The sequence below is a fragment of the Camelus bactrianus genome, chromosome 7, assembly GCF_048773025.1.
Source record: "Camelus bactrianus isolate YW-2024 breed Bactrian camel chromosome 7, ASM4877302v1, whole genome shotgun sequence".
NCBI lineage: Eukaryota > Metazoa > Chordata > Mammalia > Artiodactyla > Camelidae > Camelus > Camelus bactrianus.
The window spans coordinates 75,399,079-75,414,949 of record NC_133545.1 but is presented as its reverse complement, the minus strand read 5'-3'; the positions used below and the strand labels follow the sequence as shown (position 1 = coordinate 75,414,949).

Genomic DNA, 15,871 nt, shown 5'->3' with positions numbered 1-15,871 from the left:
GCAGTAGATGTCTATTTCAGGAGACTTTTTAAAAACTGTTTTGGGATGCTTCATGTTTGAAAAGGGTAAAGTTGATTTGTGTTTTTCACTAGCTGCACTATTGTAAGACATACCAATAAGTATTACCCTGTTGCTCAGGGATAAAATTTCTCTCATTTTCATTTGTAAAAAGACAGTGTTTATCCCTGCTCTTCTCCGAAATCTGGTGTTAAGTTTCTTCAGTGTAACCACTTTGCCTTTCTGAATTTATCAGCCCAGCAGCAGGCATTTTTACAGAACTCTGGAAGAATGGAACCATTGCTTAAGGGTGACATGTAAAATATTACCTAAGGGATAGAAAAGTTGCATAAATTATGCTTTCAACTGTTGAATGAAATAATATCTTGGTACCTTATTTTTGTAGGCAATATTTTGTAACTACCTTTCTCAAAGCCTAGTATTGCTTCTAATAAATATAACAAATGTATACCATTTATTCATATTTTGTGGGGAAATGTATTCAACACCAATTTTATCTGACTTTGCAAATTCTTTTGCTGGAAGCACATGCAAAAGAGTTTATATAACTCTATTGCTTGCACGTGCCTAATTAAGAAAATCTATACTATTTATGTAGTGACTATATTGGCAAATGCATACCTTAGAGATTTATGACTGGATTGTTTTAATGGGAAAGGAGTTTTAATAAGAACAGGTTGGGAGTTAAATGATCTGGAAAATCTACATTATGGAAATATGTGCTATATTTAAAACTACTCTATTAAAAAGTTGATTAAAAGAAATGTTGATGCTTAAAGGGGTTTCCACTGGGAAATTTTCTTGATTCCTTGTCAGCTCACAACTAGTTGGGAGTCCTTTGGAGAAGATTGGCTTCACCAAATGCTGTGTGTCTGCTGATAACTCGAATTCTGTTTTTATTTATTAATTATTTATTTTTTATATAAAAATTTATTATTTTTATTTTTAAACATTTTAATTAAATAAGTATTTCTAGTCCATCTCTAGCTCTGGACCCAAATAACCAACTGAACACACCTGAATGTGCGATAGTGGTTAGCACTGATGTATCCAAAGCCAGATTATTCCCTAAGCCTTTTCCTGTGATTTTTCAGCCTTACCTAAGTTTCAAAATTCGTCATTTACTTGTTCGTTATTTACTAAGCACCTCCTTTGTGGCAGGTACAATGTTAGGTGCTAGAGAAACAAAGATAGTACAGTTTCTAGTTTTTAGTTGAGTTAAATGGAAAAATTGTCTCTGAATCACTTAGTTCTTCAACAAGCCAGTCTTTTTTTCCTCCTAAATACAAATGTCTCGAATTTACTCCTTTCTGCTACCTCCCCTGCCATTGCCTTAAATCCATATCTTCATTATTTCTTAGACCATTACACCAGCGTCCTAACTCTAACTGGTTTCCTTTCACGAGAGATCTTCAGATTCATCTTCCATACAATTGTCAGCAAAAATCTTAAAATATAAGTATGATCATATCTCTTTGCTTATGCTTTTTTAGTGAGTTGCATTGTCTACAGAATCAAGTCTACTTTCCATAGCATTTCCTATGAGGCCCTTCACAGACTGGCACCATTTTCTGCCACTGTCTTTATTCATCCTATACACCATTCACAGTAAGCTGTTTCCTATCTGAAAGCACACCGATTTTTCTTGTATTGTTACATATGCTGTCCACCACTGTTGAGCTTTCTTTTGTGCTTCTTGGTCCACCCCTCAAATACCATTTCTTAATGAATTCACATTTTGCCTCTCTTCCTGTATTAGTCATTACCTTTTCTAAAGTCAGGTAATTGGATTTATATATATCATTAGCATAGCACTCATACTGTGTTATTGCCATTATGATGTTTGTCTCCCCAGATACCTTGAATCCTTTGAGGGCATAGATCCCTGTCTTCATTTTTGTGTCTCTCGCACAGTGCCTTGAACATGGAATTCACTCATTGATTGAATGACCTCTCATTCTTCTAAGTACGCAGTTAAAGGTCTTCCTGGATACTAAAGATTGGCAGTCATTTGTGTACTAAAAAGTTCCAGAGATTAGAGGTGCTATCTTTAATTTCTCTAGTTATAAATATCTGCCACTTTTTAATCTGAGCATATTTGAAGAGTAACAACCCACTCAGTGCCTTTTTTTTTTTAAATATAAATTCACAGTGATGAATTTAAGTTGAATAGCTTTGAGAGTGTTTGCTTCTCTTCCATTGCTGCTCTCACCACCTCTACCTTGTCTGTATAAAAATGTCAGTTGAACTCTTCTTGGTATATGCCATATGTTCATAAATTATCACATTGCCTGAAATCTGATTAAATGTGGTGCTTGTTGGGTTGTGTGGACCTCATACACTGACATATCACATGTTAAGTTTTTTTATTTAAATAACTTAATGTTTCAGACTGTAAAGCTCCTCCAGGGACAAGCAGGATAGGGTATTTAACAAATCAATTGACGTATATACTAGCCTATGAAGGTATAAAAATAATGAGCATGTTAAAATTTAATTACAGTTGTAAATTGATTTCCTTTTGTTGGCAGAAAGAACATAGTTTATTAGCCCAGGAACAGGTTCACACTGTTTTAACATCAAGCACTTCCAGCTGAAGCTTGTTAGTGACTGCATCCCAGATTAAGGGAAAAAAAATCCTCACTGTGGTACATGAACTCCTATTGTTAAGACATAAATAATCAGCTCATCCCCTACATGGATGAGAACAAAGAACTTAATAGTACACAGAGCAAAGATTAAGTAAGCAAATATTGTATAACCCCATTAAAGATGTAAATTTTAAAACATTTTATGTTTAAGGAGGTTTTTAATTTTTCTTTGTGAATGCCTCAGTCATGACATAGGTGCTAGTCAGAGGGAAAAATATTTTGGCTTTTGAATTAGGTAGATTGATGATTTTAAGCTAAAGTAAAATAAAATCCTTTCGTTAGTTTTAGTATGCTGCATACATATACATATATATGACAGCTAGGGAAATACTATTCTCTTGGATAACAAGCTGCTTCAGATTTTTAGGAGTTTAGTTTATTTTTAAACCAAGGACTGAAAACCAGAATTTATATTTGAGGAGTAACATCAATGGAACATATGGCTAAAACTTAGAGGCAAAGTGACTTTTAGTACAGTTTGTTTTTTTTTTTAAACTTCATTCTGAATTTCCTAGCACACAATCTGAATCCTCACTTTGAAAAAGAAAACCCGTTTTCTACGCTTATTTTTTATTCAGTTGAATTTCATTCATTTGAATTTGAGATTGATATAATAGACAAGAAAAGCAACTGTGGAAGACAGTATATACTCCCCTAAAATCTGAAAATTATTGGCAAAGGAATATGTCTTCATGGATAACAGAAATCCAGATGGGAGTAATAATTTTCCCACAGAAATTTAAATTAACTTAGATAATTTAAATGACATTTTTTGAAATGTTTTTAATGTTTATCCTTTTAATTTATTTAACTATTATGTATTTTGTATGATTTATAGTCATACATTTTTTGTAAATGATTTTTAATTCACAAATGTATAGGAAATTTTGTTTTAGGTTACCATTTTCAGTGTTGTCTAATAATTTCAGATTTTAAGAAATTGTGCTTTTTTTCTCCACCTTAATTTCTCTTTTAAGAATTAAACCTTTAAAAGAGTAATTTTATGTCTAATATAATATGCCAATTGATTTATGGAAAGTTAACATGTGATTAGGTTAATAAATTCCACATTAATTTTACTTCAGTGCCATCATACCTCTCATATCTGATAATTTTGTTCATAGGATTGAGAATTGATAATTCTCAAGGCTATTACCTATATCCCTGGGGAAGAACATTTGCCTATATTGAGATAACTTCTTTATCCTTTCTGCTACAATCCTCATTGAATTTTTTTTTCCCTATTTTATCTGTAGTGCCTTTGTGGCTGGGTTTCTAACCTCCAGCAGACTCATAGAATCCCCTTTCATTGTGGATTCTTTCAGGGTTGTCATTTTATTCATTCTTCCTTATTGGTACCTTCTTCTGTAAAGCTTTCCTTAGTCTGTTTCAATACAATGATCTCTTCCCTTTGTTCTGCATCTCTCTTTTGAGGTCGTGTAAGGACTATAGGCTTGGATTCAGATGGTATTCAAATCCAGTGTTGCTGTGACCACTATTAGCTTAATGACCTTGAATATTTACAGACCTCTCTGAAGTTGTTTCCTCTTCTGGAAAAAGGTTAATTTGTATTACCTAACTCATGGCTGGGTTGTTGTAAGGATGGTACAATGCCTGTATCCATAGCTTATAAATATAGATCTGTCTATTCCTGTATCTAATCTATAGAGCCTGGACTCAATAACAGGTTCCAATCCCTGTACCACTAATTACCCATGGTCGCTAATATTAAGTAGTTCCCATAACTCTTACGTCTCCTGACTCAGGTTTTGTCCATATCCTCTGGCAGATCCTGAGGGAAGGAGTGAATGCCAGTTCCATATGTGTTATTCTCAGGAATTTTTGAGAAACAGTAGAAGAAAAGATTAAAAGCACTGATGGAGTCTTTACTGCAGTAGTAATAGTCTTGGCAAACCACCTTGTAATATTCATGAACACTCAAAATTTGGCATTATTTTGGCTAAACATTTTAATATGTTAAATATTCTTAGGATTAAGTACCTAATTTAAAATTTCTTGTTTCAACTCTAAAATGTTTTCTAGTAAACCTCTAGCATGGTATATGTGTTACCTTCTTTTTCACTGGGACTTTTGGATTGAATAATTTGAAATACCTGCTAAGGTGTCCCATCGTATTAATTTGTTTGACTGATTGGGGGCTAATAATGCCAATCATCCTTTTATGATGTCTGTTTTCTCATCTGTAAAATGAGGCATTGATCTCCAAGGTTTCCAGTCCTGATAGGCTTAGCTCACAATTTTATTTCATAATAATTTTTATATTGGAACACTTTAGTTTTTTATAATTTTGAAGTTGCATTTGGATTCTGTAGCCCCCAAAGAAACAAAAACAAAACCTTTACCATTTAAAGAAATAGAAACAAAAAGTAGAATTTGGGAAAGTGTAGAATACTGAGGTTGGGATTTACATAATAACAGTTCTGCTATAATCCTCCTATGCTTTAGAGGAGGTAATATGTTGTACTAGCCACAGTTTTGTAGCAACTTTGTGAGATCTTTATGGGCTCACAGCATGAAACTAGCAGCTGCAAATTCTCCTTGAGGCCAAAACACTAGTCATAATTAATCTGGCTTTCAATAGGGAAATCTATAATCTGTGAACTTTTAAAAACCCATGTAGCCTTGTCCCAGTGGCATATCGTTATTGAAATAATATTCTCAAATTTGCCCGCTTTGAGCAATATTTCATCAAATAGTTTCTTTTAAATCCCTATAAATAAAGGCCAAAAATTGTTTTTATTTCAATGAATGGATTGAAGTACCTATGAAGTACTTATGAAGTACTTCATAGGTACTTAAATATTTTGAGATAAAATGTATTCTGGCAGTGTATAAGATCTTTCTCAGTGCCTTCTATATTTTGTGTATTTTATCAGTGTAGCTTTTTTTAAAAAAATTTTTTGTTTATTTATTTATTTGGGGGAGCTAATTAGATTTACTTATTTATTTTTAAATTGAGTACTAGGGGTTGCTAAGCATGCACTGTACCACTTGAGCTATACCCTTCCCTCTGTTTTCTTTTTATTGACTTATAGTCAGTTTACAATGTTGTGTCAGTTTCCAGGGTAGAGCACAATTTTTCAGTTATACATGAACATACATGTATTCATTGTCGCTTTCTTTTTCACTGTGAGCTACCACAAGATCTTGTATATATTTCCCTGTGCTATACAGTATAATCTTGTTTATCTGTTCTGTATATGCCTGTCAGCCCTCTGTTATTGTTTAATTAAACTTTTTTTGAGTTGTAGATTTATGTGCAGTTGTAAGAAGTAATAAGTGCTCTTTCTTGCTGTGTGCCCTTTAGCCAGTTTCACAACCACGAAATTGACATTGATGTGATCTTATTCAAATTTTCCACTTTTACGTATATTCGTTTTTGTGTATGTCTGTGCATATTTCATTATGTGAAATTTTATCCCATGTATGGGTTTGTGTATCCACCACCACAGTCAAGCTATCAGTTCTGCCATGACAAAGACACTTCCTTTTATAACCACATCTGCTTTCCTCCTGCCCATTCCCCCAGTCCCTGACAACCACTCATCTCCACCTCTAAAATGTTGTCATTTCAAGAATTTGTATAAATGGAATCATATATAATGTAACATTGAAGATTGGCTTTTTTTACTCAGCATAGTTAATTCCTTTGACAGTCATCTAAATTGTTTCATGTATCTATCAATAGTTCACTCGTTTTTACTGCTGAGTTATATTCCATGATAGGGATATTACCACAGTTTAACCATTTGCCCATTAAAGGATATCTGGGTTCTTTCCAGTTTTGACTGTTACAAATAGAACCATTATGAATGTTCATGTACAGTGTTTTGTGTGAACATGCCCAAAGGATGCAATTATTGGGTAATACAGTAATTACATGTTTAGTTTTATAAATGGTATCAATGTTTAACTACTTCCAATGAAATATGATAAGCCTACTTCTGTTCTTTTAACTTCCATTTTGAAAATTTCATTTTCTTGAGTATCAGATGGTGTCAGTTTTTAATCGAATATGATTTATAAAATTCATGATGAGACAGTCTATCCATATTTCTGCTCTTTCTGTTGTTCTTTGTTCCTTCATGATGCTTAAGGTTCCTTCTTTTATTACTTCCTTTTTGTATGACAAACTCCCTTTAGCTGCACTTTAAAGGTAGGTCTGCTAGTGACAAATTCTTTAGTTTTCCCTCATTTGAGAATGTTTTTATTTCCACTTAATTCCTGAGGGATAGTTTTGCCAGATAATTACAATGGCCAGTTCTTTTCGGGCAGGACTCCTGTTCAGTCCAGGGGAGAAATAAGCCTACCTGGGTAGGTTTCTGCCCCTACTTTATTCCTCCAGTTTTGGGTCCTTAAGAAGCCTGCTTTCCTCTTTCCACCTTTTAGAGTTCTTTGGTTGCTGTTTAGGTTATTTCCAGGGTTTGTAGTTGTACTTAGTGGGGAGGAACAGTAAATGTGAATCTTTGCCATGTTGTCTGGACCAGAAGTCCTCCTGTAAACTTTTTTAAATGTATTTTTTTCTGGCTAGGCTCATTGCTCTTGTTTGTTTATGAAATATGTTCTAGGATTATTCAAAGCTCAATTGCATGAGAAACCTGTAAAATGGACAGTGCTAAAAAAGATTTCACAATATTCAAATATATTTTGCTGTTATTTAGAAAGCTTTCCCCCAACAAAGATTAAATCCTTCTAGGACATTAATTTTATTCACTGCAAAATATTCCAAGTTACTCTTATTTGCTGGAACTAGAGCCTTACTCTAAATCACTTCCTACATTTGGGGCCTTCGCAACAGTAACGGTTTTTGTGTGTCTGTTTTCTTTGTTATTGAATCTTCAGCTGCAGCAAGGAAAGATTCTGTCGCATCTCTATCTTACACTTACACATGCTCACATACAAAACTGAATCTGGTCCTGAGTACCCTAACTTTCTACAGACTTTTGCCATATTTCCACTGACCATATCAAACTATTTAGGCATTAATGCCAGCCTGGAGATAAGACTTCATCACATTGGCATGAATATTTAACATGGGGCAAGGAGGTGAATCAGTATTTTCCATGACCCTATTATTCATCTTTGAATGCACAGTACTTAGAGCAAGTTCTCAAGAGTTTCATGGATATGCAGTGGGAAATAAAAATTAGATAATTTTAAGGATTCAATAATGAAGAGGAAGGTGGGGATGCTTGTACTTACACATGTATAATAATTTTCCAAAGGTATAAATTTTTTCCAGAATTTTTAATCTAGATATAAGTTAATATGTTTGAGGTACAAGATGTTGACCCCATAAGTTAATCTATTTACTTGATTTTTTTCAGTTTTACTCTAGCATTATTTTAATAAACTGGCAGAGTACTTTTAAATTGTTGGTATTTGTGCACTGCTTTATGTGATGTTCTTCTAAATTATGTATTTGTATATTGTTTTTGTTCATATGGTAAGGACAAGGAATAAAAAGATCTCTGAATTTAGTATTTTTTAATGTGAAAAATAACATTAAGTTTAATTTTGATTCATTTGGTTTAAATTTTTTGGGTATTAGTTTTTCCTAAGTCAGACCCTCTTCTCCCCCAGAATTGAGCAGTCATGTTACTAATATTTTGGAAATACCTTTTGACTGCTACATCTTGAAGTGATAATGTATTTTTCGTACACTTTATGTGATTAATTTATCCATGGTATCTTGGTAGAGCTGAAAGTGATTCAAGGGACTATCTATTTCAACTTAATTGCCTTTGGTAATTTATTATAATTAATGTGATAAAAGTAATAAAATGATGAGATATCTGAGAATATTCTTGAAATTCTAACTTAACTAGATTAAAGACAGATTTTGTGTTTATGGAAAAATGAAAGAAGAGTAAATTTAGCATACAGTTTGGATTAAAGAATTAAATATGTGAGAGTATTTGAATAACAGGAAAGTAGAAGTTGTAAGAAATATTATGTGGAAATGCCAGTGGCAAAGTAAAAGGTAATTAATGTTTTCTATATTAAAAAAAGAGCTACTAAAAAAAAACTATCTTTAATAATAAAAGGAGATTAATGTGTGAGTTTCAAATGACTATTACTATCCTACTTTAGCAAATGAATCCCTTGTAGAAAAATAGAAAGAAATAAAGTTAATGAATGTATTTTGCCATAAGAGACTATGTTAACTCTTCTATATATCCTCCTGTTCATTAAAATTTGAGGCCACTTTTCTCATCATGATTTATACCTGTTTCTAAACTGGGAAGGATAAGGAGTTTATTTTGACTTCCAGTAATACTTACTTCCCCTCAAAGACCCCATTATCCTTGGCTGCCCTTCCTGTTCTGTGTCTCATCCCTTCATAGTGAAGGTCTTAAGCAGCTCATCTTGTGAGAGATGGGAGCTCAGGGCCTGCATTTTGTCATTACCAAGCGAGCCTTTCTTTAAATCTCTTTCTAGTTCTCTTTTGTCTGCATTAATATACCTTCATCATTTTACTTTTTCATTAGTTTGCTTCATGTATCTCATTCTGTCCTTTGAATTTTAACCTTCTCATATTCTTGTATTTTAGGTGTATCTATTCTAAACAGTATATAGTTGGATTTTTTTTTCAGTCAGTTAATCTTTGTCTTTTATTTGCAGCATTTAATTTACTTTTATTATAAGTACTAATGTAATTTGTTTATGTCTGTCATCTTGTTTTATACTTTCTATTTGTCTTACTTCATTTGTTTCTTTCACTTGTTTTCTTTTGAATTGACTGTTTTTATAATTCAGATTTTCCCTTCATTAATTTAGAAGTATATACTCTCATTTCTCTTCTCTTAGTTGTTACTTTAAAATTCAAACTTATCACAGTCAAAATTTGACACATACTTCTAGGAGTTTCCTTAAGTGAGTAGGGATCTTTTGATAGCAAACCTTTGATTCTTAGTTCGGAAATGTGTTTATTTCATCCTCAGTCTTAAAAGATTGTTTTTTCTAGATGTGCAGTTCTGAGTTAACTGTTACTTTCTTCAATATATTGAAGATATCTTCCCACTATTTTATGTCTTTAATTGTTGTTCTTAAGACGGCTGTCGGTCCAGTTGCTGCTCCTGTGAAGATAATCTGTTTTTCCTTTTCTAGCTACTTTGAAGAACTTTTTGTCTTCGGTGTTCTGCGCTTTTCACTATGAGGCATTTAGGTGTGGACTTCTTTTGGTTTCTCCTAGTTTGGATTTATTTGGCCCTTTAATTCTATGATTTGGTGTTTTTCATCTCTTTGAATGAATTTTCATACATTACCTTTTCAGATATTACTTCTGCCCCATTCTTTCCATCTCTGTTTTCCTTCTAGATCTTTGATTAGAAATATGTTAGGTCTTCTCTATTTTTTAATCTTTTATATTCCCCTCCTTTTTTTAACCTTTTTAGTCTGCATTCTGTATCATTTCTTTAGAATTATCCTTATATTCCTTAATTTTCTGTAATCTGAGTCTAATCTGCCATATAATTTTTGTTATATTTTTCACACAATTTTTTTTGACCAGTTCAAATTTTTAATCTTCTTTATTTCTTGGTAAAACTGATACACTGAATGTTTTTTCCAAAGTAATTAATATATGTGCACGTTACTTTTCTTGACCTGCTCAAAAGTATTTTTTATTGAAATATAGTTGATTTTCAATATTATGTTATTTTAAGGTGTACAACATAGTGATTCAATATTTTCATAGTTTATATTCCATTTCAAGTTTTTATAAAATTTTAGCTATATTCCCTGTACAATATATTCTTGTAGTTTGTTTATTTTGTACATAGTAGTTTGTACTTTTTAATCCCCTACCCCTACCTTGTCCCTACCCTCTTCCCTCTTCCCACTGGTAAGCAGTAGTTCTCAATATTTGCAAATCTCATGTAGACATTTTTAATCTGCAGAAAGTTTTATCTTATATTTTCTAAACAAGCATGGCATTTTATTAGAAAGCTATAGGAAACTCAACAATGTCTTCAAATAAAGTAATAGTGAATTTTAAGTAAATGGGCTATTAGAAAAGAAACCTATTCATTTGGAATTGAAAAACAGTGCTAATAGGTAGTAATAATATAAATAGTAAGTCTTACTATTATTGAATACTAACTATATTACAGGCACTGTGCAGATGACCTCATTTAATAGGTACATTACTATTTCACACATTCCTAACAACCAACTTAATTATAAATTTTTGTTTCATTTAACTCCTAAACTAGGTAAATAGGAGTCTTTAACTTCTAGAAAGGTGTTGAATAACTTGGCTCTTTTCTCTTGTCTACTCTTTAACAAAGGCTTTTTAGGATATAAATGGAAATTTACTGACAAAGAATAAAACTGCTTTCTAAGAATTTTTTCCCCAGAGAATATCTATGTCTCATAACTGAATTTCCACATAGGTAGAGATAGGTAGCAAGTGTTACCAATGCATTAATTTTGGCAATTTTTTAAAACTTTTCTATCACCTATAATCATTTAAATGAAGGAATTGCTTTCCCTCCAGATAGTCTATGTTCATGGACCTCAATCAAACATACGAGGGTCACATCGAGACCTTCTGTTAATTGCAGGTACTAAAAACAAGTTTAAAATTTTTCATGTTGCAGTTTGGAAAATTAAACAAAAGTGAGAGGAAGCTCAGTGAGACTAGGGAATAGCAGTGGTGAGCTGGGATGTACAGCCTGGAGAGTCAGGACTCCAAAGTTTGAGTTGGAAACTACAGTATAGGAACGAACCCTTAAGTTTTTTAAGTTTCTGGTAGGTTTTTGGTTTTGTAGGTTTTCCTGGAGGTGGTCAGTATCTCAGGGGTATGATTAAAAATGAAGATCCAATGAAATCTCAGGAGACAAATGTTTAAGCCACAGTGCCTGTTTATTCACCAATACTGTTAAGCGGACCAGATATTGAAAACAAATGTTAATCAGATAGGGTGTTTGAGTTTACTGATCAGCTCAATATACTCAAAATTGAAATTCTGGTTTTTTAAATAGGTATAAATTTATACCTGTTAATGTCAGAGGTATAATTTGTTGGGCAATTATTCCATGCTAGGCATTTGAAATAGGATCCTGACTTATGCTCTTTTTTAGTTATCTCATAAATTGAGGCTCACATTATTTAAATGACTAATATGAATTCTTTTGCTAATAAGTGGCAGAAGATAGGTCTTCCTGAGTTTGAATATTCTTTATCTTAAACTGTGTTCTCTCTCTTCGGAAATCACAAGATTAACCATGAAATTAGAATGGGCTCGGGGTGGGAACAGGAAGGAGATAATTGCATAATCTTGATACCATGAGTGACAACTGGAGAACTCCACCTCCACAACAAGCACATACTTACAGCACATACCAGATTTCCAAGTTAATAGACGAGGAGCCCTTGGTCCTGTTGCTGGAGGCACACTGCCAGGCCTGTTCTCTTGAACACGAACACTCTCTTTTACAGTCATCCCCATTCTTTTAATACATTCTTTATTCTGGCAAGATTCTAACACAACTTACTAGAAGTTAACTCTCTCAGCTGTGATCACATTTTAGTCATGATTTTCAAAAGTTTTGGAATTGTAGTTAGGAGACCTAAATTATATTCAGGTGAGTTTCTGACATTTTCCAGTCATTATCACTTTGGACAAGTCACTGAACTCGATTTCTACATTGTTTACATTAATCATCTGAATCTAGCACTTTTTTAATGCAGGGGTTGGCAAACTTTTGCAGTAAAGGGCCACATGGTAAGTATTTGAGGCTTTGCAGTCCAAGAGGCAAAATGGAGGATATGATATTAGGTACTTGTATAAGTAAGAAAACTCTTGTGTCACTCTGCCTTGTTTGCCTTTCATGGGTCTTCTCATTTTGTGGGTATGTTTTGTGCTCAGTTGCCATCAGCTGGAGCTATTCTTGAGACAGAGGAAAGAGACCTGACAGGCAGGACAGGCTGGGTGACCACTGTGGTCAGTTTCCTCTTTGACACAGTGGCATTCAGGTCCCTGTGCAGTCTTCTTTCCTCCTGGAGAATCCAGCTGTCTCATCATAATTCAAAGGGTTTTTAGTAAACAGACCACATCCTGTGATATCCTCCCCCCCTAAAAAAATTAAAAATACTTGGAAACTTCATGATTGGAAGTTAAACAATAATTCTAAGATAGCTTGAGGGCCAAAGAAAAAGTCACAATGGAAGTTAGAATTAAATTAGAGTATAAAACTACTTCCAAGGTAGTAGAGTAAAACAATAGAATGAAAAAATACTACAATTCAGTTCAATAAGAGGCAAGAAAAGAATGAGAAAGACATAGAAGAAGGACAGATAGAAAGGTTGACATAATGGCAAAAATAAAATTTCAGAATATCTTTATAATAAAAGCAAATGAAGTATATAGTCCAGCTGAAAGGTAAAGGTGGTCAGACTGGCTATAAACGAAAATCCTATCACATGTTGCTTATTTGAGAACTGTCTAAAGTTAAGAAAATAAAAAACTTAAAAGTAAAATGATAAAAGTAACATAGGAAGAAAAGATTAACATCTAAAAGAACATTGAATAGGTATATTAATATTAGAAAAAACACGCTGTAAGGCAAAGATATTACTGAAAAAAAAGGACTAGTAGATAATGATCAAAAGGTTTAATTTGCTAGCATAACATGGTAATTTTAGATGTGTACATAGACCCAGAAGTATAAAGCAAAAACTAACAATTACAAAGAGAAAAAGACAAACTTACTATAATGGGAGAATTTTAGTGCCTCTGTTTTTATAACTCTAGTAGATAGGAAATGATGTATATAAGAATTTCAGTAATACAAATAAGCTTGATTTAATAGATATGTAGAGAGAAGAGCGTACAACAGCTGCAAATTACATATTTTCAACACATAGAACATCTATAAAAAGATGTTTCAAGGGATAACCTAAATTTTGATATTGAATTAGAGATTAAAGTCAGCCTTTTGAATGCAGAGCTTCTTATTTTGATATATTGATACAAATGTTTTTCTAATTGAAAAAATGTTTCATATTTGCTAAATACAGTGTTTTCTATATATAAAATACTGTGATATTTACCCATCTGTTCTTTTTTTTAATTTGTTAATAAAGTAATGATAGCTGACTGAACACTGCATAACAGTTTTTAAAATTATAATGGGAAACATAGTGGAATCTGTGTAATGTAATACGGTGAGCATGGACTCCAGGTTTGAATTCCTACTAAGCTACCTACCAGCTCTGGGGGCTGAGGAAAGTTACTTAACATCTCTAAGGCTATAACATGAGTATAATAATAACCTCTTTGTAGGGTCATGAGGAACAAAAGAGATACTGTGTGTTGAGTGCTTGGTACCAAACCAATCACTACTACTATTTCTTTTTTTATTTCCTAGGATATTTACTGCATCTGCAAAGTATTGGTCTCAAATTAAGTGAGCATTTTTAATTCCTAAGATATATGATTAAGTATTACATATATTATAACTCTCATCCCTTGTATTGCCACCAACAGTTACAGATCACCAAGTCTCCAGATCTTTTCTTTTTGCCATTGCCGGCCCCTTTTTCTCTTGGCCTACAGGAGAAGAAGATAAGAAATTAGGAGAAGAAAATGGGCTAGTCAAAGAATTTTCGCTGTTGAATCAGCTTTGGATTTCACAGCACTTCATACTTTCGTTGGCGTTATGAACGTGGAGTTATTTTGTATTTTGATTTTGACCTGTTAAAATACACTTTTGCTTTTGCCAGTGTTAAACCTTCCCGTGTTTTCCTGACTACCTAATTGGTGATCAGTTTTAAAGCAAGACTAAGCCCAGGTCTGAAGGATATATCTATCTCTGGTCTAATCAGCTACCGAACTTCTAAAAAGGCCCACTTTCACATTTTAACTGCGTGATTTTCAAGAGAGTGCAGATTTGATATTCTGAGATATTTAGATAGAAGCTTGATAAAATTTTTATGTAGAGAAGCAGTGTGCTTTGTTTATAGTTTTTAAAGGTTAGCAGTCATGTGTGTAAGTCATTAAAGAAACACGTCTATCTCTAGTGGAGTCCTTAAAGATTGATTGTTAATTTGATTAACTAGGACTTTAAACATATGTACAAATTTGTGAATACAAATTTCAAAGTAGTCATCTTCTTTGCAGGTGTTTTTTTGAATTCAGTTGTATCTCTTTATCAAAGGAACTGTAAAATGTTTCAGAAACAAGAGCGTCACGTAATCTCATTAAACCATTTTCTCATAGGGGGGAGGATATAGCTCAAGTAGTAGAGCACTTGCTTAGCATACACAAGGTCCTGGGTTCAACCCCCAGTATCTCCTCTAAAAATAAACAAATAAGTAAATCCAAGTACCTCCCGCCCAAAAGATAAATCCAAAAAAGAAAAAAACCATTTTCTCATAAAAATGCTTTCTTATTTTTAGATTACCTCTTTAGTGACCCTTCAGCTATTAACCCTGGTTGGCCATGACGATCAGCTTGATGGACCAAAATATAAATGCACAGTGTCGCTAGACTTCATCAGAGCTATTGCTAGGTAAGCACAGAATAATTGTTAATGCAAAATGTCTTGAATTATGTAAATGATACACTAAATATAAAAATTAATCTTCTTCCTAATGTAATGTCGTTAGTCATTTAAGCAAGAAAAGATCATTTAAGTGCCAAGAGTGAGTAAGTTTCACTGTAGAATGAACCCTCTCATCAAATTTACAAATGACATAAAATTGGGAGAAGTAGCTAACATGTTATATGGCAAAAATCAAGATTCTGAAAGACCTTAACAGACTGGAGTAATGCAAGTAGAGTAGGATTTAAAGTAGGATTTAGTACATTTGCATTTGAATTTATATAGTAAATCGGTGTTAAGTCAATTAAAAAAAAATAAACGCAGATGTACTAAAAAACAAGACAGAAGAGAGACCGCAGCCTACTGAAAAAGGAAAGACAGGATGGGCACCGATGTAGGTAGTTGAAGGAGTTCTCGACTAGTAAGTTTCAATTTTGTTCGGTAGATTGGGATCTCTCTTCCTATCTGAAGTGGATTCTTCCCCTTATGCTCTCAATTCCATCTCCTCCCTTTCCCCAGAACCTTTTCCAGTCCTCAGACTGTCCTCTCAGTAGCCCCTGACACTGTTGACCACTCTCTTGTTTTTAAAAAACTCTTCTTTTAGATCTCATGATTCCAGTCTTCTGGTTT

The 15,871-nt window shown here is 33.2% G+C and overlaps 1 protein-coding gene across 3 annotated transcripts in view; it reads left to right on the top strand.

Annotated features, from left to right (window-relative positions):
- Nucleotides 1-15,871, top strand: part of ORC5 (origin recognition complex subunit 5) — a 69,559-nt gene that overhangs the window by 47,125 nt on the left and 6,563 nt on the right. For all 3 annotated transcript variants that reach the window (XM_074367625.1, XM_010946677.3, XM_010946678.3), the window contains exon 13: nt 15,096-15,208. In XM_074367625.1, the coding sequence (XP_074223726.1) occupies nt 15,096-15,208 (113 nt within the window). The remainder of the gene's footprint in view (nt 1-15,095; nt 15,209-15,871) is intronic.